This window comes from Ursus americanus, chromosome 7, assembly GCF_024610735.1.
Source record: "Ursus americanus isolate L20-20 chromosome 7, mUrsAme1.1.p, whole genome shotgun sequence".
NCBI classification, from domain to species: Eukaryota; Metazoa; Chordata; class Mammalia; order Carnivora; family Ursidae; genus Ursus; species Ursus americanus.
The window spans coordinates 23,084,042-23,106,689 of record NC_142133.1 but is presented as its reverse complement, the minus strand read 5'-3'; the positions used below and the strand labels follow the sequence as shown (position 1 = coordinate 23,106,689).

Genomic DNA, 22,648 nt, shown 5'->3' with positions numbered 1-22,648 from the left:
TAGAAAGAGCCAAAGACAGTAAACAAGGAAGACCAAAGCTAGGAAGGGTGAGCTTCTACAGAAGTGGGTGAATTATGGAGGCAACTGTCCTCTGGAAATGGCTGGTTTTTGTGTTTCTGGTAGCCTGTACAAATAGCCTATGTCCATATATAGGAGCTGAGGTGGAATGACTACCCTTCCTCATCTCCCTCAGACCCCTGTATTTACCAGGTCTCTCGAGTTTAATGCAAACCTGCCTCTCAAACTTGAATGACGTAGAGGCCAGGAAGGCTGTATGAAAGAGTTAAGTGGGTTGGCTATAAGAGAATAAGGAGTCATGAGAACTGTGGCAAAATGAAGAACCAATTCAGTCTAAAGCTCCAGCTGATTACTGCCATTAAGGAATGGGGGTTCATGTTGGTAGAGTTTTCAAGAGAAGCTGGAAATATAGCTTTTGGTGAAATTTCCTGCCTTTTAAAATATTTTGTGAGTCAAGCAAAACTGGATTCTACCTGTAGCATGCCAGTGTGCTTCCTTTACTTTTATGCATTTCCTGTGCATTCTTAACGGTTTCCATTAGTGTTCTGAAATCTGTGTCTTCTAGCAAGCAGGTATGGGAGCTGATTGTGGTGTCACTTCAAGTCTTTTCTCTCCATTAACGTATCCAAATTATATTGGATTGTTGTGGCATATCTTAGAGACATGTGAAGTGGCGAATGGCCAGGAACAGTGGGGTATTTAATTTGGAAGACTACAGACTAATGGCCTCTGTTTCATTAAAAGTTCCTGGGTGGCCGTCCTCCTGGTTTGGGTAGATGGGTAATATGGTCTTGTCAAAAAGACAACCAGTATCTCCCACTCACATATCCTTTACTAGTATTTGCCACCGATCTATAATCTCTTTGTACTATTTCTTGATAGACCAGATCTTTTCCAGACCAGATAATTTTTTCTAGATACAGTTCAGCTAACAGAAAACCGATGGGGGATACTAGAGACTAGAGATGTAGCTGGGGTAAACAGCATAATTATAGCTTTCGGAAGAAACTATGGATTGATCATTATTCCCTATACATATTGATCCTTTCTAAAATCCTCATGTGCGGAATTTGGAAACTGTAAATTATTTATAATTTTTTGTTTTTTAACTTAAAATGTTAATTATTTTTGCATGGGTAATGCATACACAAGATAGGAAGGAAAGGAAAGGAAAGGGAAGGGAGGAAGGAAGGAAGGAAGGAAGGAAAGAAAGAAAGAAAGAAAGAAAGAAAGAAAGAAAGAAAGAAAGAAAGAAAGAAAGAAAAAGGAAAAGAAAAAGAAAAATGAAGGAAGGAAGGAAGGAAGGAAGGAAGAAAGAAAGAAAGAAAGAAAGAAAGAAAGAAAGAAAGAAAGAAAGAAAAAAGGGGAGGGAAAGGGAGAGGGTAAGAAAGGAAAGGAAACCAATAAAGAAGAATATACAATGGAAAATCAGGTCCTTTTTACCTCAGACCCTGCTTTCTCTTTGCTTCTCTGCAGGCACCCACTGTTTCTATTTTCTTTTATTACCCGTCTAGAGATATTCTGTACTTATACACACCATTGGAAACCATGAATATGTAGCAGGTTTTCTATAGTTGCACTTGACATCTTAGCAATAGAAATGTAATTGGGAAATTGAGAGTATTGATAAGCCAGCAGGAGCTGATAGGTTAGAAAAACAGAGAAGTGAAGGGAATCCAGGATTTTAAGGTCTGAATGAAGCCAGAGACTAAATTTGGAGATAGTAAGGGATGATAGATAATTATATTTCAAAGATCTATAATTGAGATAATTAGACCTGCTATTGGTTTTAACTGACATCATGTGATGTACGTGTTCCTACTGAGTAGAGCAAGAATGTTTAAGCTCATACTATTGAAATGATTCACAAAGTGCATATTGAGTAAATATTAGTTGTCTTTAATATCTTGGGTATTAAAATTTAAGACTTCTAACTGCTCATCATGTTTCATTTAAGAAATAATCTACAATGCTGTTTGCAAGGCTTTTGTTCTATAATCTTCTAGAAAAAAATTCAGTACCATAGGCAGAAAAATCATGTTTCAGGTAATAGAGCATGTCACTGCATACAAATCCATTCTTACTTCAATCAAGAAAGAATATGATGCTTTTATTGAGACAATGAAGGAAAGCCAAAGAACTGTATTTTGTCTTCATGGAAAGCTTAAAGCTTTGGCAGCAGAGCCCATGGCACTGGTGTATCACAGGAAAAGAACAATCCAACTTGAAGCCAGGTAAGTGAGTATATTAGTAAGTAGCCCAAAAGATGATAATTGTTACTTGGTTCTATTACCTAGTCAATGGAACTTACAAAGAGTGGTTCTTAGCCCCCCAAATCCCAAGCATTGTAAACAATAAGAGATTCTCAACTAGGTTTATCATAGCGAAATTGTCAAAGATAAGGAGATCCTAAAAGTAGTTACAGAAAGAAGTAACCATTTGATGCCTTTGCTTCCATGTTGTAGCATATATCACAATTTCATTACTTTTTATGGTTGAATAATATTCCATTGTATGAATATACCACATTTTTTCTATTTATCTGTTGATGGATACTTGGGTGGTTTCTACCTCTGGCTATTGTGAATAATGCCACTATGGACATTCATGTAGAAGTATGAGTCCCTGCTTTCAATTCTTTTGAAAGTCTGCTTACTTTCTTTTTTTGAAAGGTTTTATTTTATTTATTAGGGAGAACGTGAGTGGAGGGGGAAAGAGGGAGAGAATGAATCTCAAGCAGACCGCGGAGCCTTACACAAGCTTGATCCCTCCACCCTGAGATACGACCCGAGCCGACATCAAGGGTCGGACATTTAACCGACTGAGCCACCCAGACACCCCAAAGTCTGTCTGCTTTTAACATTCTCTTCTTCCACAAGCATAAGTTTTTTGGATGAAAGCCAAAGGGTCTTTTATTTGCACAGTCCCTCTTTCATAAATACTGCAGGCCCTTATGCTGAGCCATCTGTAGTCACCAGGAACTCTGTATAGTAATCAGACGTGGACAGCAGTTCTCTACTGACAAACTTGTTTTTAATTTTCCAGAAACTGGCCTTTATATATCTAATATATCTTAATCTGTTATTTCCTCGCAGGGCCAACATATCAATGATAAAGTAGGCAATGAACTTCAAATAATGCTTAAAAGAAATGGTCTTTAAGATCCCCATTTCTGGAATAAGACAGCTTTATTTCAAAGAGGTGCTATTCTTCCTCCAGCTCTAGGATCAAAATTACTATAGGAGGCTGAAAATGGCCTCAAAGATATTAGGTACTAATCCTGGGAACCTGGAATTGTAACTTTATTTGGAAAAAGGGTCTTTACAGATGTTACTACGTTAAGCATTTTGAGATACGGAGATTATCCTGAATTATCCAGGTGGGCCTTAAATACAATCACAAGCGTTCTTGTAGAAGAGAGGCAGCAGGGGAGAAGACAGTGTGGTCACGGAGGCACGGACTGAAGTGCTGTAGCCGCAGAAGGCCCGCAGCCCCAGAAGCTGGAAGAGGCAAGGAGTAAATTCCTCCCTAGAGCTTCTAAGAGGAGGCACAGCCCTTTGATTTTGGCCCAGTGATACTGACTGTGGATTTCTGATCTCTGGGGTAAATTCCTGTTGTTTGAAGCTCTCAGTAAGTTTCTGCGATTTGTTAAAGCAGCCGCAGGAAGCTACTGTAATTACAAAAACAATTGTAAGTGCAAAGGTCCTACTGTAGGGAAAGACATAGTACTTTGTGGCCAGATTATTATGTTTAATACGCGGTAATTTCCAGTAAGGTTGTGAATCATAGTGTAAGATTTTATTGATGCTCTGAAAGAAAACTGTTCCTCACTTTCGAGGTTAGTTAACTTTTTATGGGCATTGTTTTGTAAACTAAACACTTAAGTCCGTAATGGTTCAAAATGATAATTAGCCAAAATAAAGTCATGATTTAACCTGTTTTACCTTAAATCTTATGGTTAAATAACTAAACTAGTTGAAAGAAAGATAAGAAAGCCTTTCTGTTTTTCAGAATGAGGGCTATTGAAAATAATTCCTCAAAGATTCAATCGCAAATAGACAAAATGAAACAACTTAGGGCAGAATATGATGCAAAAGAAGTAAGATATCATACTTTCTCCAAAGATCCTTCAAAACCTATTCCAGGTATTGTATTTTGTTTAAAATGTTTGAAATTCCAACTGTTTTCCATTATTACCTATCATACAAATGAGTATGTATGTGCTGCAATGTGCATGTCTGCTAGGGCACCAGGACTTTGCCAGACTTCACAAGCAACTTCAGCCGGGCTCCTGGTGGATACAAGGGAATGAGACAACTTCAACAACGCTGAAAGCCTGAGAGAGTTCCAGACTGGCTGGAATATATAAAGTATAAGGCAGTGACTGTTAAAGTCTGGTTCCTGCATCAGTGTCAGCGTTACCTGAAAACCTGTTAGAAACGCAAATTCTGACCCCACTGCAGACTTTCTGTGTCAGAAACTCCAGGGACGGGAGTTGGGGTGGGGGTGGGGTGGAACTCAACAGTGTTTTAGCAAGGCCTTCTGGTGGTTCTAAAGTTTGAGAGTCCCTGGTATAATAGATAAAAAAACTGTAGTGTATCAGGTTCTAGTGAATGTTGTTCATTCACATTGTTGTTGGCATTCCCTGGTTCTTTATCTTCAGCTAGGCCACATTTTAAGAAATTGGAGTATATCCTGGAATTCGAAGATGGTGACAGGTTTGTATGATGCATGGATAGAATTGTAAATATTCATCTTGGAGAAAAGGGAGACTTTAGAATAGCTAACTGTACTTAAAACTTTTAAGGATTTCAACCAGTGTTTATCCAAAGGCAGAATCAATAGGTGGAAATTTTAGGAAGTCAGAGTTGGTTTCAACAGAAGCAGCTATGTCTTGAAAATAATGAACTGCTCCATACCAGAGGATTTCACCTGAGCTTGGACGATGATCCTGCATTTGGTGGAAGCAGGGACTAGATACACTTTCAAATATAAAATTGTGATAATCAAACTACAAATAAGGTACATATGAATAAGCACAGAATAAGTCAAATTGATTAAATGCTGAGAGGATTCAGGGTAAGGGAATGATTAAAAATTAAGTAGGATTAATCCAGCGGTGTTTCTAGGAGAGAATTTTGATGTACGCCTTTAAAGCCAACAATTGGCCTGAATAAGGGAATCATTTCAAGTGTCTGTGATTGAGTCGTTATGAATAATGAATACAGAGGGCAAAGAGGGGGAGAGGACTGAGGGCTTGGCAGGTTTCATAAACTTTGCTTTGGAGAGAATAAACAGATTTCCCTGGGGTTTGCTGTAGTAGATTAATGGAATCTTTGGTTAGTGAGAAATCTTTGGACAAAAACCCTGAATTGTTAGGCAGAAGCTCTTTGTGGTATTGAGTAACAGTGATATTTAAAGTTTTGTGGGGTGTGACAGTGAGGTCATTAAAACTTTTTAACCTGTAGGGGAGCCTGGGTGGCTCAGTCAGTGAAGCGTTGGACTCTTGTTTTAAAGACTTTCCTTCCTTCCTTCCTTATTTATTTATGTGACAGAGCACAAGCAAGGGGAACAGCAGAGGGAGAGGGAGAAGCAGGCTCTCCGCTAAGCAGGGAGCCCGACGTAGGACTCGATCCGAGGACCCTGGGATCATGACCTGAGCCAAAGGCAGACGCTTAACTGACTGAGCCACCCAGATGGACTTTGACTCTTGATTTCATCTCAGGTCCTAATCTCAAGGTTGTGAGATCAAGCCCCGAGTTGGGCTCCTTGCAGAGTGTGGAGCCTGCTCAAGATTCTCTCTGCCCCTCCCCTTCCCCAGCTTGTGCGCCCTCTCTCTCTCAAATATAAAAAATAAAATAAAAACTAAAAAGCTTAAAAAAACTTTTGAAGATGCTAAGTTTTGAACAATTAGCCTTCCTTGATGATATGTTTAAAAATGCCACACATTTAAAATTGTGTGCTAATTCTGTTTATGTTCAGTAAGTTATAAGTTCTTACTACCATTTCTTAATTATTTCTTTTTTTAAACAAGTTCTTTCTTTTTCCTTTTTTTTTTTTTTTTAAAGGATTATATTCATTTGTGAGAGAGCAAAAGAGAGAGAGCACAAGCAGGGGGAGCGGCAGAGGCAGAGGAAGAAGCAGTTTCCCTGCTGAGCAGGGAACCCAATGCAGGACTCGATCCTAGGACCCTGGGATCATGACCTGAGCCGAAGGCAGACGCTTAACCGTCACCCAGGCGTCCCTTAATTATTTCTTAACGTAGCGAACTATGATCTATTTTGTTAAGACTTGCCATTTGAGCATAAGAGTCCCCAACACGGTTTCACTTTTGTTCCATTTTCCCCATAGGCATGACTCTCCAAGACTCCGTCAGTTTAGTTGCTCTCACTAAATACCTGAAACATCTTGAAGATAAATATGCTGAAATTAAACAGGCTATGTTGAAAAAATATGTACCAGTTCAGAGGAAGGCAGAGTTAGATGAGGAAATGATTGTGACATTAAAACGGAGAGATTTAGCTGAAAATCTGAACAAAGAATTACAATTTCGGTATGAAAGTTGATTATATACTTTTTAATTTGAAGCTTTTATTTGTGTTTATTCTGTTACTCCACTATTTGATTTTACATTCAGTATATTGATTTTTTTTTTTATCTTTGTAGTCATCAAAGACTGCTGATTATTTCAAATGCACTTACTTCTTGGGTAAAATCTGATATGAGCAGCTCATTTCAAGACTTTGTGGAGCAAATTCAGAAAACTCAAAGTTTACATGGTAATTTATCTTTAATTACCGCAAATAATGGAAAACATCATTTTCCCCTCAGAAAGCTAAAGAGAGAGGGTTTACCTAGGCTGAGTTTAAAGAAATAAAAAATGTGCTTCCTTTGTTATGTCTCTATTACGCTATGAGCTTCTTCCTTCAACAGCTAACAGATAATTGGTAAATAGTAGATGTGGTAACCAAAGAGAAAATACCTCAAAATGTACCTGAAAATACGGAGACATGAACAGGGAGGCCACTCAGTTTAGGAAGAGGTTGGTGCTGTTAGAAACCATAGCATTAAGTTGTTGATTAATTAATCATGTATATTTATTATTTTCTGTTGATTGATCATCTTAAATATCCTGTGGTGTTTTCAGTAATTATAGGTGACGAAGGCATTGTTGAGGAACTGCTTGAAGACGATCCGGGCAAGGCAAAAGAAGCTGAAATTTTGCTTTGCTACATTGAAAGGCAAATATTTTAAAAGCTTTGATTTTCCTTGTTAAAATGTGACCACATTTATCTAAGATTCATTGAAATATTATGTAAATATTTAATATTTATTAAATGTTTAGCATTTATTTAGCATCTTGAGCTATAGTCTCTAGATTTTGTATTTTTACAATTTTACTCTAGCAAACATTGGAAAATAAACTAGAATTTTAAAAAATAGATTCTTTGTGTGAAAAATATTAGATTGGTAGTCTAGGAGATTTTCACAGGATATAGGTGGCTCGTGGTGTTGATTTAAGTTTTATTTATATATATATTTGCATTTCCTAGCCATTAGCCTGATGTTATGAAATGTTTTTGAGAATGTCTTCTTGAGTCAGATTATCCTAACTCATTCAATCGTTTTTTTCTCATCATTTCCATCCTATGACATATTAAGAGGTGTATTTCTCCCTAATGTTTGTTACTATGTGTAATGTATAATAGTGGCTTAAGAAGACCTAAGACTGTTCTTTAAGAGATTAATTTATAGGCTATGAGTCCAATATGTAAGGAACATATGTAATAGTCCTAGTCATATGTTAAACAATTTTTAATTGTGGATTGTCTTATTGATATGGTACAAAGAGGGGCAAAGGTCATTTGGGGCAGCACCAAAGTCTGTGCTGTTTCCTTACACTGCATGCATCTCCAGGTTTATCAGCTTTAGATATGAGAGCAAAACCCTTGTTGAGATTAGAAGTTTTATGTATTTTGCTTATTAGTATGACTTTAGTGTTTTTCTCCTCTAGGGTTTCAAATTCATTTGCAACACTGTAAATCCTGTTTGCCATAGTTTTATTAATTGTGGGATAAGGGCTGGGTTGAAGACATTTTGCCCTAGGAAGAGGAGTAGAGGCTTAGGTTAACTGAACTATTATTTTTTCTTCTTGTGTTAGTCTCATAATTAACCAGGAGTCTGATGTCTGGCAGAGCAACATAGGCTTCTGAATACCAAGGACACCTCTTGATCTCCAGTTCCACATTCTTGGTGTTTCAGTTACTGTTTCCCCTAAGCTGAGTCTCTAAGCAGATTGCCCCTCTTTCCCCTGAGATCCCCTTTCATCCGCAGATGATATAAGAGAAAAAATCTGAGCTCATTGTGCATCAGGTCAAGTTCTTTCCATTTTCTATGTCTTGCAATAATTACTATAGGAATAAAGTACAGGGTAAGGTTCAAAGTCTTCTGTCAGGTGAGAGTTTTATTCTGAGGATACAGAAATGACAGAATATTACAGAAAGAGTGAAAAAAAATCTTACCGAGTGAATGAATCTAGATATGGTTTTTCTATATTACTGTGTTTAGTCTGTTTTAGACATTTCTAATCAGTTTTCTTTTCTTTTTTGTGTATAACGAAATGGAACGGCTGTAGGTTCAATGAATTAATGTTGCTTGGTGAATATGAAAAGGCAGCTTGTTTTGCAGCAAACAGTCCTAGAAGAATTCTTCAAAACATTGGGACAGTGAATAAATTTAAGGGTAAGCATTTTTCTCTGAACCTTATGTATGTATGCAGATTGTACTTTTCCCCCTGATAGAATGGAGAGAGTTTTGAAGTCCGAGACTAAAGATCTAGGCTCCAGCCCTATCTCTGCTATTTACTCAGTTTCTTTAGCGTCACACTGAGGAACTTGATTAGTTTTTCAACATGAAGTGAGGAAATATTTCAAGTATACAGAAAAGTGTGGAGAAACATAAAACAGCCATGTACTCACTATCAAGATTTAGTAAATGTTAACATTTTGTCAAATTTGCTCTACTTCCTTTTAAAACGGCTTTGTTGTTGTAAGTTGACAGACATACAACACAGTGTATGTATTTCCACAATTTGATAAGTTTTGACATTTGTATCACCCAAAAGTTCCCTCATTGCCCTCAGTGATCCTTCTCTCTGACTCTTCCTCACCCTTCCCATCTCCCTCTCTCCCACAACTTCCTCTCAGGGGCAACTGCTAGTCTGCTTTTAGTCACTGTAAATTAGTTTGCATTTCCTAGAATTTTACATAAATGGAATTACATAGTAAGTTATCTTTTTTGACTGACTTCTTGCACTCAGCATCATTATTTTGAAATTCATCCGTGTGTTGCATCTGTTAGTAATTCAGTCTTTTTTATTGCTGAGTAGTATTACATTGTATGAATACGAATCCTTTATCAGATATGATTTAAAAATATTTTCTCCAGTCTGTGGCCTGTCTGTTCATTCTCTTAGAAGTTTCTTTCTAGGAGAAGTTTTAAATTTTGTTGAGATCCAATTTGTGAATTTTTTTTTCTTTTATGGATCATGACTTTAGTGTTATACCTAAGAAATCTGTGTCTAATCTGCAGATTTTAACTCCTATGATTATGATTATGATTTTTGGTTAAGATTTTATAGTTTTAGGTTTACATTTAGGCCTATGATTCAGTTTGATTTAATTTTGATATGTGGTGTGAGGTATGGGTTAAGGTATTTTTTTGCCTGTAACTATCCAATTGTTCCATGATAATTTACTAAAAGGACTTTCTCCACATGATTGCCTTTGTTGAAAAATCGGTTGTCCTTATACTTTTAGGTCTAATCTGTTTCACTGATCTATTTGTTTATCTTGACGCTAATACTACACTGTCTTGATTACTGCCGCTTTATAGTAAGTGTGGAAATCAGAGTGTTAGACTTCAAACTCTGTTTTTCTTTATCAAATTTAATTTGGCTATTCTGAGTCTTTCATATTTCTCTTTAAATTTTTGGAATCAGATTGTAAATTTCTACAAAAAATTCTGCTGGGGATTGCATTAAATAATAGATAAATTTTGGGAGAATAGGCACTGAACAATATTGGCTACTTGGTCTGATGAACCCATAAACTTGGCATATTTCTACATTGATTTGGGTCTTAAAAAATTTATTTCAGCAGTGTTTTGTAGTGTTCCGTTTTCAGGTCTTTTTTTTTATGTTGAAAAATTTAATATTTTACTTAAAAATTTTCAAACATCTTACAAGTACCCAGGAACTCTTCCTTTGGATATGTTCTGAAATTGGTGAAGTTAAAAGTGATATTAGTATATTCCTAAGGTTTTTTTCTTCTCCCCTTGACTGGATCTGCTCAAAGTATGGATTACAAGTTTTAATAAAGTCAAAGCTTACAATTAAGGAACGCTTAAATAGGTAAAATTACCAGCGAAATTGGAAAACAGCCAACTTTTATTAGCTTTCTAGGTATGTGGATCTTATGCTGAGAAATTCACCAGTATTAGGTGATACTTAATTGATGCTTAGAATTTAAAAATTCCTTTTATTTTAAAACTAAACTGAATTCTTGAAAGATGAGAAGCTGGAACTCAATTACAAGAGGAAAGTTGGGAAGAACTCAAATACATGGAGGCTAAAGAGCAGCCTACTGAAGAATGAATGGGTCAACCAGGAAATTAAAGAAGAATTTAAAAAATTCATGGAAACAAATGAAAATGAAAACACAACTGTTCAAAATCTTTGGGATGCAACAAAGGCGATCCTAACAGGGAAGTATACAGCACTACGAGCCTTTCTCAAGAATCAAGAAAGGTCTCAAATACACAACCTAACCCTATACTTAAAGGAGTTGGAGAAAGAACAGCAAATACAGCCTAAACCCAGCAGGAGAAGAGAAATAATAAAGATTAGAGCCGAAATCAATGAACTAGAAACCAAAAGAACAGTAGAACAGATCAACGAAAGTAGGAGCTTGTTCTTTGAAAGAATTAATAAGATTGATAAACCCCTGGCCAGACTTGTCAGAAAGAAAAGAGAAGGGACCCATATAAATAAAATTATGAATGAAAGAGGAGAGATCACAACCAACACTGAAGAAATACAAACAATTATAAGAACGTATTATGAGTGACTATATGCCAAAAGTTAGACAATCTGGAAGAAATGGATGCATTCCTAGAGACGTATAAACTACCAAAACTGAACCAAGAAGAAATAGAAAGCCTGAACAGACCGATGACCAGCAAGGAAATTGAAGCAGTAGTCAAAAATCTCCCAAAAAACAAGAGCCCAGGGCCAGATGGCTTCCCAGGGGGAATTCTACCAAACATTAAAAAAGAATTAATACTATTCTTCTGAAGCTGTTTCAAAAAATCCAAATGGAAGGAAAACTTCCAAACTCTTTTTTTGAGGCCAGCATTACCTTGATCCCAAAACCAGACAAAGACCCTGCCAAAAAGGAGAATTACAGACCAGTATCCCTGATGAACATGGATCCAAAAATTCTCACCAAAATACTAGCCAATAGGATCCAACAGTACATTAGAAGGTTTATTCACCATGACCAAGTGGAATTTATTCCTGGGTTGCAAGGTTGGTTCAGCATCCACAAATCAATCAATGTGATACACTACATTAATAAAAGAAAGGACAAAACCATATGATACTCCCAATAGATACAGAAAAAGCATTTGACAAAGTACAACATTCTTTCTTGATTAAAACTCTTCACAGTGTAGGCATAGAGGGTACATACCTCAATATCATAAGAGCCATCTATGAAAAACCCACAGCATATATCATTCTCAATGGGGAAAAACTGAGAGCTTTTCCCCTAAGGTCAGGAACATGGCAGGGATGTCCACTCTCACCAGTGCTGTTCAACATAGTACGAGAAGTCCTAGCCTTAGCAATCAGACAACAACGACAAAAAATAAAAGGCATCCGAATGGGCAAAGAAGAAGTCAAACTCTCGTTCTTTACAGATGATATGATACTTTATGTGGAAAACCCAAAAGACTGTACCCCAAAATTGCTAGAACTCATGTAAGAATTCAGTATACTGGCAGGATATAAAATCACTGCACAGAAACCAGTTGTATTTCTATACACCAATGAGACAGAAGAAAGAGAAATTAAGGAGTTGACCCCATTTACAAATGCACCCACAACCATAAGATACCTAGGAATAAATCTAACCAAAGAGGCAAAGGATCTGTACTCAGAAAACTATAGAACACTCATGAAAGAAATTGAGGAAGACACAAAGAAATGGAAAAACAAATATTCTTAAAATGTCTGTGCTACCTAGGGCAATCTACACATTCAATGCAATCCCTATCAAAATACCATCAACTTTTTTCACAGAACTGGAACAAATAATCCTAAAATTTATATGGAACCAGAAAAGACCCTGAATAGCCAAAGGAATGTTGAAAAAGAAAACCAGAGTTGGTGGCATCACAATTCTGGACTTCAAGCTCTATTACAAAGTTGTAATCAACAAGACAGTATGGTACTGGCACAAACACAGACACATCGATCAGTGGAACAGAATAGAGAACTCAGAAACGGACCCTCAACTCTATGGTCAACTAATCTTCGACAAAGCAGGAGAGAATATCCAATGGAAAAAAGACAGTCTCTTTAACAAATGGTGTTGGGGAGATTGGACAGCCACATGCAGAAGAATGAAACTGGACCATTTCCTTACACCATACACAAAAATAGACTCAAAATGGATGAAAGATCTACATGTGAGACAGGAATCCATCAAAATCCTTGAGGAGAACATAGGCAGCAACCTCTTCGACCTTGGCTGCAGCAAATTCTTGCTAGACATGTCTCAAAGGCAAGGGGAGCTAAGGCAAAAATGAACTTTTGGGACTTCCTCAAGATAAAAATCTTTTGCACAGCAAAGGAAACAGTCAACAAAACCCAAAGACAATCGACAGAATGGGAGAAGATATTTGCAAATGACAGATAAAGGGCTAGCATCCAAGATCTATAAAGAACTTATCAAACCCAACACCCCCAAAATAAAAATCCCATCAAGAAATGGGCAGAAGACAAGAACAGACATTTCTCCAAAGAAGACATCCAAATGGCCAACAGACACATGAAAAAATGTTCAACATCAGTTGGCATCAGGGAAATACAAATCAAAACCACAATGAGATACCACCTCACACCAGTCAGAATGACTAAAATTAACAACTCAGGAAATGACAGATGTTGGTGAGGATGCAAAGGAAGGGGAACCCTCCTACATTGTTGGTGGTAGTGCAAGCTGGTGCAGCCACTCTGGAAAACAGTATGGAGGTTCCTCAAAAAGTTGAAAATAGAGCTACCCTGTGACCCAGCAATTGCACTACTGGCTATTTACTCCAGAGATACAAATGTAGTGATCTTAAGGGGCACCTGCACCCCAATGCTTATAGCAGCAATGTCCACAGTAACCAAACTATGGAAAGAGCCCAGATGTCCATAGACAGATGAATGGATAAAGAAGATGTGGTGTGTATATATATACCATGGAATATTACGCAGCCATCAAAAAATGAAATCTTGCCATTTGCAATGACATGGATGGAACTAGAGAGTATTATGCTAAGCAAAATAAGTCATCAGAGAAAGACAATTATCATATGATCTCACTGATATGCAGAATTTAAGAAACAAAGCAGAGGATCGTAGGGGAAGAGAGGAAAAAATGAAACAAGATGAAACCAGAGAGGGAGATAAACCATAAGAGACTCTTAATCTTAGGAAACAAACTGAGGGTTGCTGGAGGGGAGGGGGCAGGGGGATGGGGTGACTGGGTGATGGACATTGGGTTGGGTATGTGTTGTGTTGAGTGCTGGGTGTTGTGTAAGACTGATGAATCACAGACCTGTACCCCTGAAACAAATAATACATTATATGTTAATTTAAAAAACTAAATAATAAAAAATAAATAAAAAGATGAGAAACTCAGAAAGAAATAGAGAGGTGTAAATAAGGAGAAATATACTCAGTGGAGCTTACAGATACAGATAATTTTTATTATTTTCATTCTAAGTGACAGTGTTTGATGTCAAATATATACAGCCTATTTTTCATAAGTTTTCCCCAAAAAACACTTTAAATTCAACAATTTGAAAAAAATGTTCTTTTACATTTATTTGAACGTGAAAAATTTGTTGCCATATACATGATACATATAAACATATATATATATTTAGAGAGATTGCTTGACTGTGAATTGTGTGGAAATGACCTATCTCATTTTTGTGTGCATGATTTTCATTATTGTATCCTAGTAGATGTAACAACAGAGTATAATCTTGTAGCTTTTATTCAGTGGACTCAAAGTCAAGAAACCATTCCAACAATTATTTACAATTGGATAACTGACTGATAATCAGGTCACGTTACCCTCCAGAAGTATTCATACATAATGAGTGATGACACTGTGCATTTTGGGTGTTAAACTGTTAACTTTTTATTTCTGAACTGTTAATTCTATTATATTTCTCTAGATATCCATTCTGTATCAGTATCATACAATTTTGATTACTGTAGCTTTGTAGTAAGCATTGAGATTAGAAGCATGACTCCATTTTTCTTTTGATCAGTATTAGCATGGTATATCTTTTCCCATATTCTTACTTTTGATCTTTTTGTGTCTTTGTATTTAAAGTCATTGTCTTCTACATGCAGCCCTATGCCTGATATTTATAGCAGCATTATCAACAATAGCCAAATTATGGGAAGAGCCCAAATGTCCATCAACTGATGAATGGATAAAGGAGATATCTATATCTATCTATATGTATCTACATCTATCTGTCTACCTACCTACCTACCTACCTACCTACCTACAATGTAATATTACTCAGCCATCAAAAAGAATGAAACCTTGCCATCTGCAATGACATGGATGGAGCTAGAGTGTATTATGCTAAGTGAAATAAGTCAGAGAAGACAAATACCATATGATTTTACTCATGTGGAATTTGAGAAACAACACAGATGAACATAGGGGAAAGGTAAAAAAGAGGGAGGGAAGCAAACCATAAGAGACTCTTAACTATAGAGAACAAACTGAGGGTTGATGGAGGGGAGGTACGCAGGGGGATGAGCTAAATGGGCGATGGATTTTAAGGGGGACACTTGTGATGAGCGCTGGGTGTTATTATATATAAGTGATTAATCACTAAATTCTATACCTGAAACTAATTTTACCATATATGTTAACTAACCAGAATATAAATAAAAACTGGAAATTAAAACAAATAAAGTCAGTGTCTTCTAGGCAGTGTACACTTGGATACTACTTGTTTATATACTCTGACAATCTTTGCCTTTCAATTGGAGTGTTTAGATCACTTACATTTAATATGATTGTTGACATGATTGAGTTTTATTTGTTTTCTATTTTTCTTACGTCTTCTTTGTTACCATTTCCCCCCCTTTTTCCACCTTCTTTTGGATTAGTTGAATTTTTTCATGATTCCATTTTTCTCCTTTGCTGATTATGAGCTATAACTCCTTGTTGTCTTACTTTGGTTGTTGCTTTAGGGTTTATAGATTGTATCTTTAACTTACCACATTCTACCCTCAGGTGATGTTATACCACTTGATGTATTACATAAAAACAATATACTTCTAAATACTTATATTCATAGCACATAACATTTCTGGTCTTCACTTCTTCATGTAATTCATATTTCCATCTGATATTTTCCTTCTGCTTGAAGACTACCTTTAGCATTTTTTATAGTGCAGGTCTGCTGGTGGTATATTCTTTCAGCTTTTAAAATTTCCATTGAAGGCTCTGAGGAATATTACATTCCATATTTCTCTCCTACCTTCTAGGTAGCTGTCAGCAGTTTTTGGTATTCTCTGGCTTGTAGACACATCACTCCAGCCTCTGCCTCTGTTTTCACATAGCATGTAATATTTAGTCATTATCCAAAATGTAATGTTTAATCCATAAGCGTTAGTTAAAAATTTAAGTATGTTATTTTAGATTAAAATTTTTCGAAGATGCAAAGAGATGAAAATAATACGAAGTAAGAAAAAACTAACTACTATTTACGTAAAGTGTTCAACTCAAAAACTTTTCTTCTCTCTATAGCTGTTGGAAAGATTAGAGGCAAGCCTTTTCCATTACTCTTATTTTTTGAGGCCATCTTTAGCACAAGTCATGCTTCTAGACGTCCTATTGATGCAGAACTAACCCTGGAAGGAATCAAATGTGGATTATCTGAAAAACGTTTAGATTTAGTTATCAATTGGGTCACCCAGGAAAGGTAAGCAAAGTTAAGTTTTTAACTTAATTTTGATAGTTGGTTAATGAAGTTGTTTATTCTCAAGATTTCGGTAGTTTTTTATTAGTACATAATTTGAACATTTATCTCAGGTCTCTGTTACAATTAATTGGTCAAAAGGATTTACTAAGCATTCATGCAGTAATGGGGTCTAGTCACAATGAGCCCAGATCAGGAGTTGAGTAATGGCAGTTTACAGGATGATTCATGGCCACTAGATGGTGGATAGAAGTTGATTGGTAGGGGTGCCTGGATGGCTCAGTTGTTTAGCGTCTGCCTTCGGCTCGGGTCATGATCCCAGGGTCCTGGGATCGAGCCCCGCATCGTGCTCCCTGGTCAGCAGGAAGCCTGCTTCTCCCTCTCCCACTCCGCCTGCTTATGTGCCCTCTCTTGCTGTATCTCTCTCTGTCAAATAAATAAAATCTTAAAAAAAAAAAAAGAAGTTGATTGGTAAGGATAGAAAAGAATTAATCAGTCTCATGCTACTCAGAGGGATAAGGCAGGAATCTGGATCCAGATAGGTTATAGGTACATGTAAAGAATAAACCTAGGAGAAAACTTAAAAGCAGAATGGATGTGGACCAAGGTAACATTTAGAACATACAAATCAGTAAGGATAGACAGGAGATGGCTTCTTGGAGTTGGGTTTCAGTAAAGATTGGCAGATTTGTACTAGAGCTCCCTTAGGTTAGATTCCCTAGAACTAAAGCCTCAGGCAGGAATTTGAGTGTACATGATTGATAGAGGGAGAGCTTCTCAAGAAAACCCTGTAAGGGAGTGAGTGAAGCAGAATAGAGATGAGAGTGTGTGTGTGTGTGTGTGTGTGTGTGTGTGTGTGTGTTTGGGAAACCAAGAAAGGATGTGATCTCAGGCAAGTTCTAACCTTGGTCTTATTTATAGAGGCTTTGGAGCATAAACCACACCACAGAGCTGTCCCCCTGAGGCAAGGGGCCAGCCTTTTGTACCTGTTAGTCTCTATTAGGGCTATGGGCTGCCTGGATGGGGCATTACTTCCTGGGCATGGTGGCTCCCCCCAGTGAAGGGCAATTTGCTGTGGAAGTGGGGGACCTGTAAGCCACTGGCAGCTAACACCCAGAGCAAGGGGGAAGGAGGATCCTGGCAGGACATTAAAACAGCATGTACTATAGTCAGCCACTTGCACAACACCTATGTATGTGCTTCTCACCTTAATTTCACTCTGTCTAGGCACAACTTTTCCAGGGTTTTGTGGGTATAATTCTGGGGGAATCTTATAAGAGGAGGGTAGGAGGATATACTATAGCCCTTGTCGTGATAATGGATCCTAGGGCTATAATTTGTTTTTTCACAACTTTATTGAGATATAATTTACATACAATAATCGATACATATTTCAAATGTACAATTTGCTGAGTTTTTGGAAAACAGCATTGTGGAGATACAATTGACATATAATAAACTACACATATTGGTAGTGTACAATCTGACAAGTTTTGACATATGTATACACCCATGAAATCATCACCACAGCTGAGATAATCAACCTCATTCCACCCCCACCCCATCTCCAGGTAACCACTGATTTACTTTCTGTCATAATAGATGAGGTTTCATTTTCTAGAATTTTATAAAAACGGAATTATATATTATGTATTATTTTTTCTTCTTGGTCTGGGTATTTCACTTATAGTTATTTTGAGATTCGTCCATATTAATTATTACTCATCTTTCTCCTGTAACATTTTATATTCTTTTCACTTTTACACTTCTGTTGGTCTTGATGGCTTGTCTGGTAGGATGACTGTGGTCGCCGTGCCTTTATCAAATCATGATAATTGATACCCACTAACAGTTTTCATTTAGCTTGGGACTACCCAGAGATATCCCAGTAGATTATCTGCCACCCGTAACAAGCAACAATATACTATTAAAAAAACACCTACTGGGTCCTGCTAAAGTTGGAGTGTCTATCCAGGGAACACCAATGACTGTGGAACTGGAACTGCTCATCATGAACTGGATTCTGACAGGCTCACCAAGTCATGAGGTCAGGTGGGCTCAGAGAGCATCTAAAATCAGGTACAATCAAGATCATGCTCATGCAGATCCCGAGCATCAAGTTAAGCTTCAGGAATAGGTGGCCCAGAACCCATGTCAACTACCACCAACTGACTGACACAACTTCCACAGCTCATACCTATGGCCTCATGCAGGGGTGGGGTGACCTAAGACCCAACAGACAAGGAAAAAAACCCCAAACTTGGTTCATGGTTGGTTCAGGTTGTGTCCAGGTGATGCCAGCTTTTCACTCTACCCTTTGAAGATGGAAAAAGATGCTTCAGGATGGAATGCACTCTTTAAACTAGTGACAATTATATGGTGTATCCCCAGGAGGTAGAATACTTGGGTCTGGGAGATGAAAGAGAGGCTCTGCTCAGCTATCACTCCCAGTAGCCCACTTGGGGAAGATATTAATTAGGCTTCTCCAGAGAAACAGAATCAATAGGGGAAATTATACACACACACACACACACACACACATACATTTCCCTATATAAAATTGTGTGTGTGTGTGTGTGTGTGTGTGTGTGTGTGTGTGTGTGTGTGTGAAGAAATTGGCTCATGTGATTATGGAGGCTGGTAAGTCCCAACATCTGCAGTCAGCAAGCTACAGACCCAAGAGAGCTGCCAATGGTGTAAGTTGCAGGCTGCTCAAGACTCAAGAAAAGCCAATGTTTCTGTTTGAGTCCAAAGGTAGGAAAAGACTGATGTCGCAGCTAAGCAGTCAAGCAGGAGGAGTTCCCCCTCATTTGAAAGAGGGTAGCCTTTTTGTACCATTCAGGCCTTCAGCTGATAGGATGAGAGCCATCCACATTCACAACAATCCGCTTTATTCAGTCTACCGATTGAAATGTTACTCTCTTTCAAATACATTCTCACGGACTTGCAGAATAATATTTGACTAAATATCTGGGCACTCTATGAACCAGTCAAAATGACACATAAAATTAACCATCACAGGGAGTTTGTACTTCCCATTTCTGCAACTTGAGGTTCTGTGAATTGTGATCAACTTTGTACCTATCAAAAATATAACTAAAGTAAAATTTCCGTACAACCAGTGAGAAGTAATATCTTTAATCATATCCAAATGTGTTTTGGCCTATGCTGATCGTTTCTAGGTGCAACGTGCTGGTGCAGATGGTTCACTTCAATTTGGTTTGAAGATGGCGCATTAAAATGTTATGACAAGTAAAAAAATTAAAAAAAATTTTTAAATGATGACAAGTGACACCTATTAAGTGAGCCAATTCAAAAGAACTACTTCTTCAGTCTCTCCTAGGAGGGGCGTCTTATATCCTTTTTCCTCCCTGTCGTTTTGTATATATCTATAAAAATTTTAAAAATAACACTGGTGTTACATGTTTCTTGCAAACACTTGCAAGATCTGTCACTAATTTTGAGCTAAAATTTGTTGTCAGTCATTAACCAACATTTAATAAGTTCTTACATTCTACAGGGTTTAGAATCTAGATTAGATAACTGCCAAGACCATTGAGATCCTCAATTATAAGAGAATTTTTGTTTGCCTTCTCATTTTAAATCCCGCCAGTCTTTTTAGGAGAGTTTTAACCTTGTTTGTAGATTTTGTAAAAACTTGAGCTCAGTTTTGCTAAAATGTCCTCCCCAAAAGAATACGTGCTGATCATTTTTGTTCTTGTTGTTAAATCTTAGATGTATTTAATTTCTTCTATATCAATTGCCCATTAACTTGGAATTCTTACAGATCATGGAAAATCCAGCCCTACCGTGCTGAATTTTCAAATACTTTATTCTCATCCACTCATCCAGAACTCTCTAAAGTACACCTATTGATCTGCTTGCTCTAGGGTCACATTTTCTGAAGAGTTAGGAGATGTGATTTGTGATTATGGGGAACAGGATACTTACAACAAGGCCAAGTGCCTGGCGTTAGCTCAGATGATCTACAGTGAATGTGGCCTGCACAAGAAAACTCTTCTTTGCCTATGTAAACAGGGTCAGATTCACAGGGCCATGGAATACATACCGCAGTTCAAGGACTTTACTTACGGTGAGTGAAACAGTCTACTTAATTGTATACATTTGAATTCTAGACTTTAATTGTAATATCACCCATGATAGTAGGCAATATTTTGGATTTACATTATAAAGTCTCTTTTGTGTATGCTGATAAGTAGATTTGTCTGTTTGCTTTTAACAAAAACCTATCTTACTTTTATTGAGTACTGCTTTGTGCCATACTCTGGGTAGGGTGTTCTCACATCCCTCCAGCCAGTCCCCACAACAGTCCCATCAGGTAGGCACTGCTAGACCCATCATACAAGTGGAGATACTGAGGCCCAGAGAGGGAAGTGAGCCATGGCTTGCAAAGAGGGAACAATGAACCAAGAGAGAAGTTTGTCAAGTCCATGGTCCTGGGTAACTGTGGCCAGCCCCATCAGGGTGAACGTTGCCTTAAGGTCAGTTGTTGCTGAGGAAATCTTGTTTTCCTAGCATGTCTGGCAAAGGCATTGGGGACTGAGCCTGGGGCTGTCCTGGGGGGAGGGCCTCGCAGCCTTGGAGAAGGTGGATGTCTGGGTGTCACTGCTTCTCTCCCTCTGAAGTACAGTTTATTTGCAGATATTTTATTTTATTTTATTTTTATTTTATTTTTTTTAAAGATTTTATTTATTTATTTGACAGAGAGAGAGAGACAGCCAGCGAGAGAGGGAACACAGGCAGGGGGAGTGGGAGAGGAAGAAGCAGGCTCCCAGTGGAGGAGCCTGATGTGGGGCTCGATCCCAGAACACCAGGATCACGCCCTGAGCCAAAGGCAGATGCTTAACAACTGAGCCACCCAGGCGCCCCTATTTTGCAGATATTTTAGACCATGCTACTTAGAGGATTTTTTTTTTAAATAGCTGCACTTATTTGTTACATAAATGTTCTGGACTACGATAAAAGCATTAGAAATGAAGAATTAGTAAAATAATGTTCATTTCAAAATTTTGAAACACCTGGTTGCAATTGGGCATTGATCTGACAGCATCGTCAACCTTAGGATAACCTTAGTTGAATGAGCTGATCTCTTATTTTGAGTCTAGTTCACTAGTAACCTAAATGTACAGGCATCCTGACATCTCCCACATCCCAGGCCTATGTCTTAATTCTGATTTGTAGGCTTCGTACCCCAATTCTAAAAAGTTGCAAATGGAATAAAACATAGCACTTTTGGGTCATATTTTTCCAGGAAAGAAGATCATTGATGGCTGTTGAATCTGATCATTTTCAAACAATAAATTGAATTTTACTTAGAATCTAGTTTTTAAAGTTATGAATTTATTTGTTATATAGCAGAACACTTGATACTATAGTTTGGCTTTTTACATGCATGATCTTACTTAACCCTTATGTTAACTATAAAGTAGGTTTTGTTATTATCCCTATTTTATAAATTAAAAAAACAAACAAACAATGTTTCCACAGAGAGGCTAAGGCTCAAAGAGGTAAGTAATTTGCCTACACACACATAGCAACAGAACGGAATCTGGTATAGTAGGTACTACTCAATTAATATTTGTTGAATGAATTATATATTTTATTTTTATTGTCTAAGGATATAGATTCAGTTTCTGTTTTAAGTGTTATTTTTCCATGGTAAGAGATTTTAGTCAGTTTAGACATGGAAGGAGTATAGGTTTAATTACTCTTAGAATTTTTATTGACTGAAATGTTAAGTTTCCGGTTTGCTTACAAAATTTGCCTTGCATAAATGCATAGAAACGTGATTGACTCATTATATTATTCTGTTCTTCTAGTAGTAAATTACAATCTAAAATAATTAAATATATATTGTAATAATTTACAGAGCAGTAACACTTATGTAATTAGAATCTTGATGTTTATCCTCAGAATTTGTTTAGCACATCATAAGATGAAAATAATAACTTAAAAAAATTAAGCTTATAAGATGGAAACAGTTTGAAAAATTACTTTCCTTATTTTACTTTTTAATGAGAAACAACTACAGCTTTCCATGGTATCATATTGGCCTTGGGGACAGATTCAATTTGTTAATACTTTCTGGTTTCAGAAAAAAATGTTCTCTCTTAGATTTAGACTATCAGTTATACATTTACAAATTAAAAAACCCAAACCCAAATAAAACAAAAACAGAAAAGTTCTAAGAAATTTGTTTCAAAAGTGTTAAGTGTGACTAAAAGCATCTGTTTTAAAAGTAAAAATTATTTTCCCCCCTAATAATTTTTCGAATAAAGCCTGAATTGATTTGTTAGTTCACCTTCCTATTATCATTAAATAG

At 37.1% G+C, this 22,648-nt stretch overlaps 1 protein-coding gene across 6 annotated transcripts in view; it reads left to right on the top strand.

Annotated features, from left to right (window-relative positions):
* The window catches only part of CLHC1 (clathrin heavy chain linker domain containing 1), a 34,419-nt gene that overhangs the window by 7,726 nt on the left and 4,045 nt on the right, over positions 1-22,648 (top strand). For 4 of the 6 annotated variants that reach the window (XM_087863404.1, XM_087863405.1, XM_045787990.2 and 1 more), the window contains 8 exons: positions 2,065-2,252; positions 4,030-4,163; positions 6,370-6,571; positions 6,685-6,797; positions 7,166-7,259; positions 8,654-8,760; positions 16,134-16,308; positions 20,196-20,398. In XM_087863404.1, the coding sequence (XP_087719530.1) occupies positions 2,065-2,252; positions 4,030-4,163; positions 6,370-6,571; positions 6,685-6,797; positions 7,166-7,259; positions 8,654-8,760; positions 16,134-16,308; positions 20,196-20,398 (1,216 nt within the window). The remainder of the gene's footprint in view (positions 1-2,064; positions 2,253-4,029; positions 4,164-6,369; positions 6,572-6,684; positions 6,798-7,165; positions 7,260-8,653; positions 8,761-16,133; positions 16,309-20,195; positions 20,399-22,648) is intronic. The other 2 variants (XM_045787992.2, XM_087863406.1) reach the window with 2 other exon arrangements.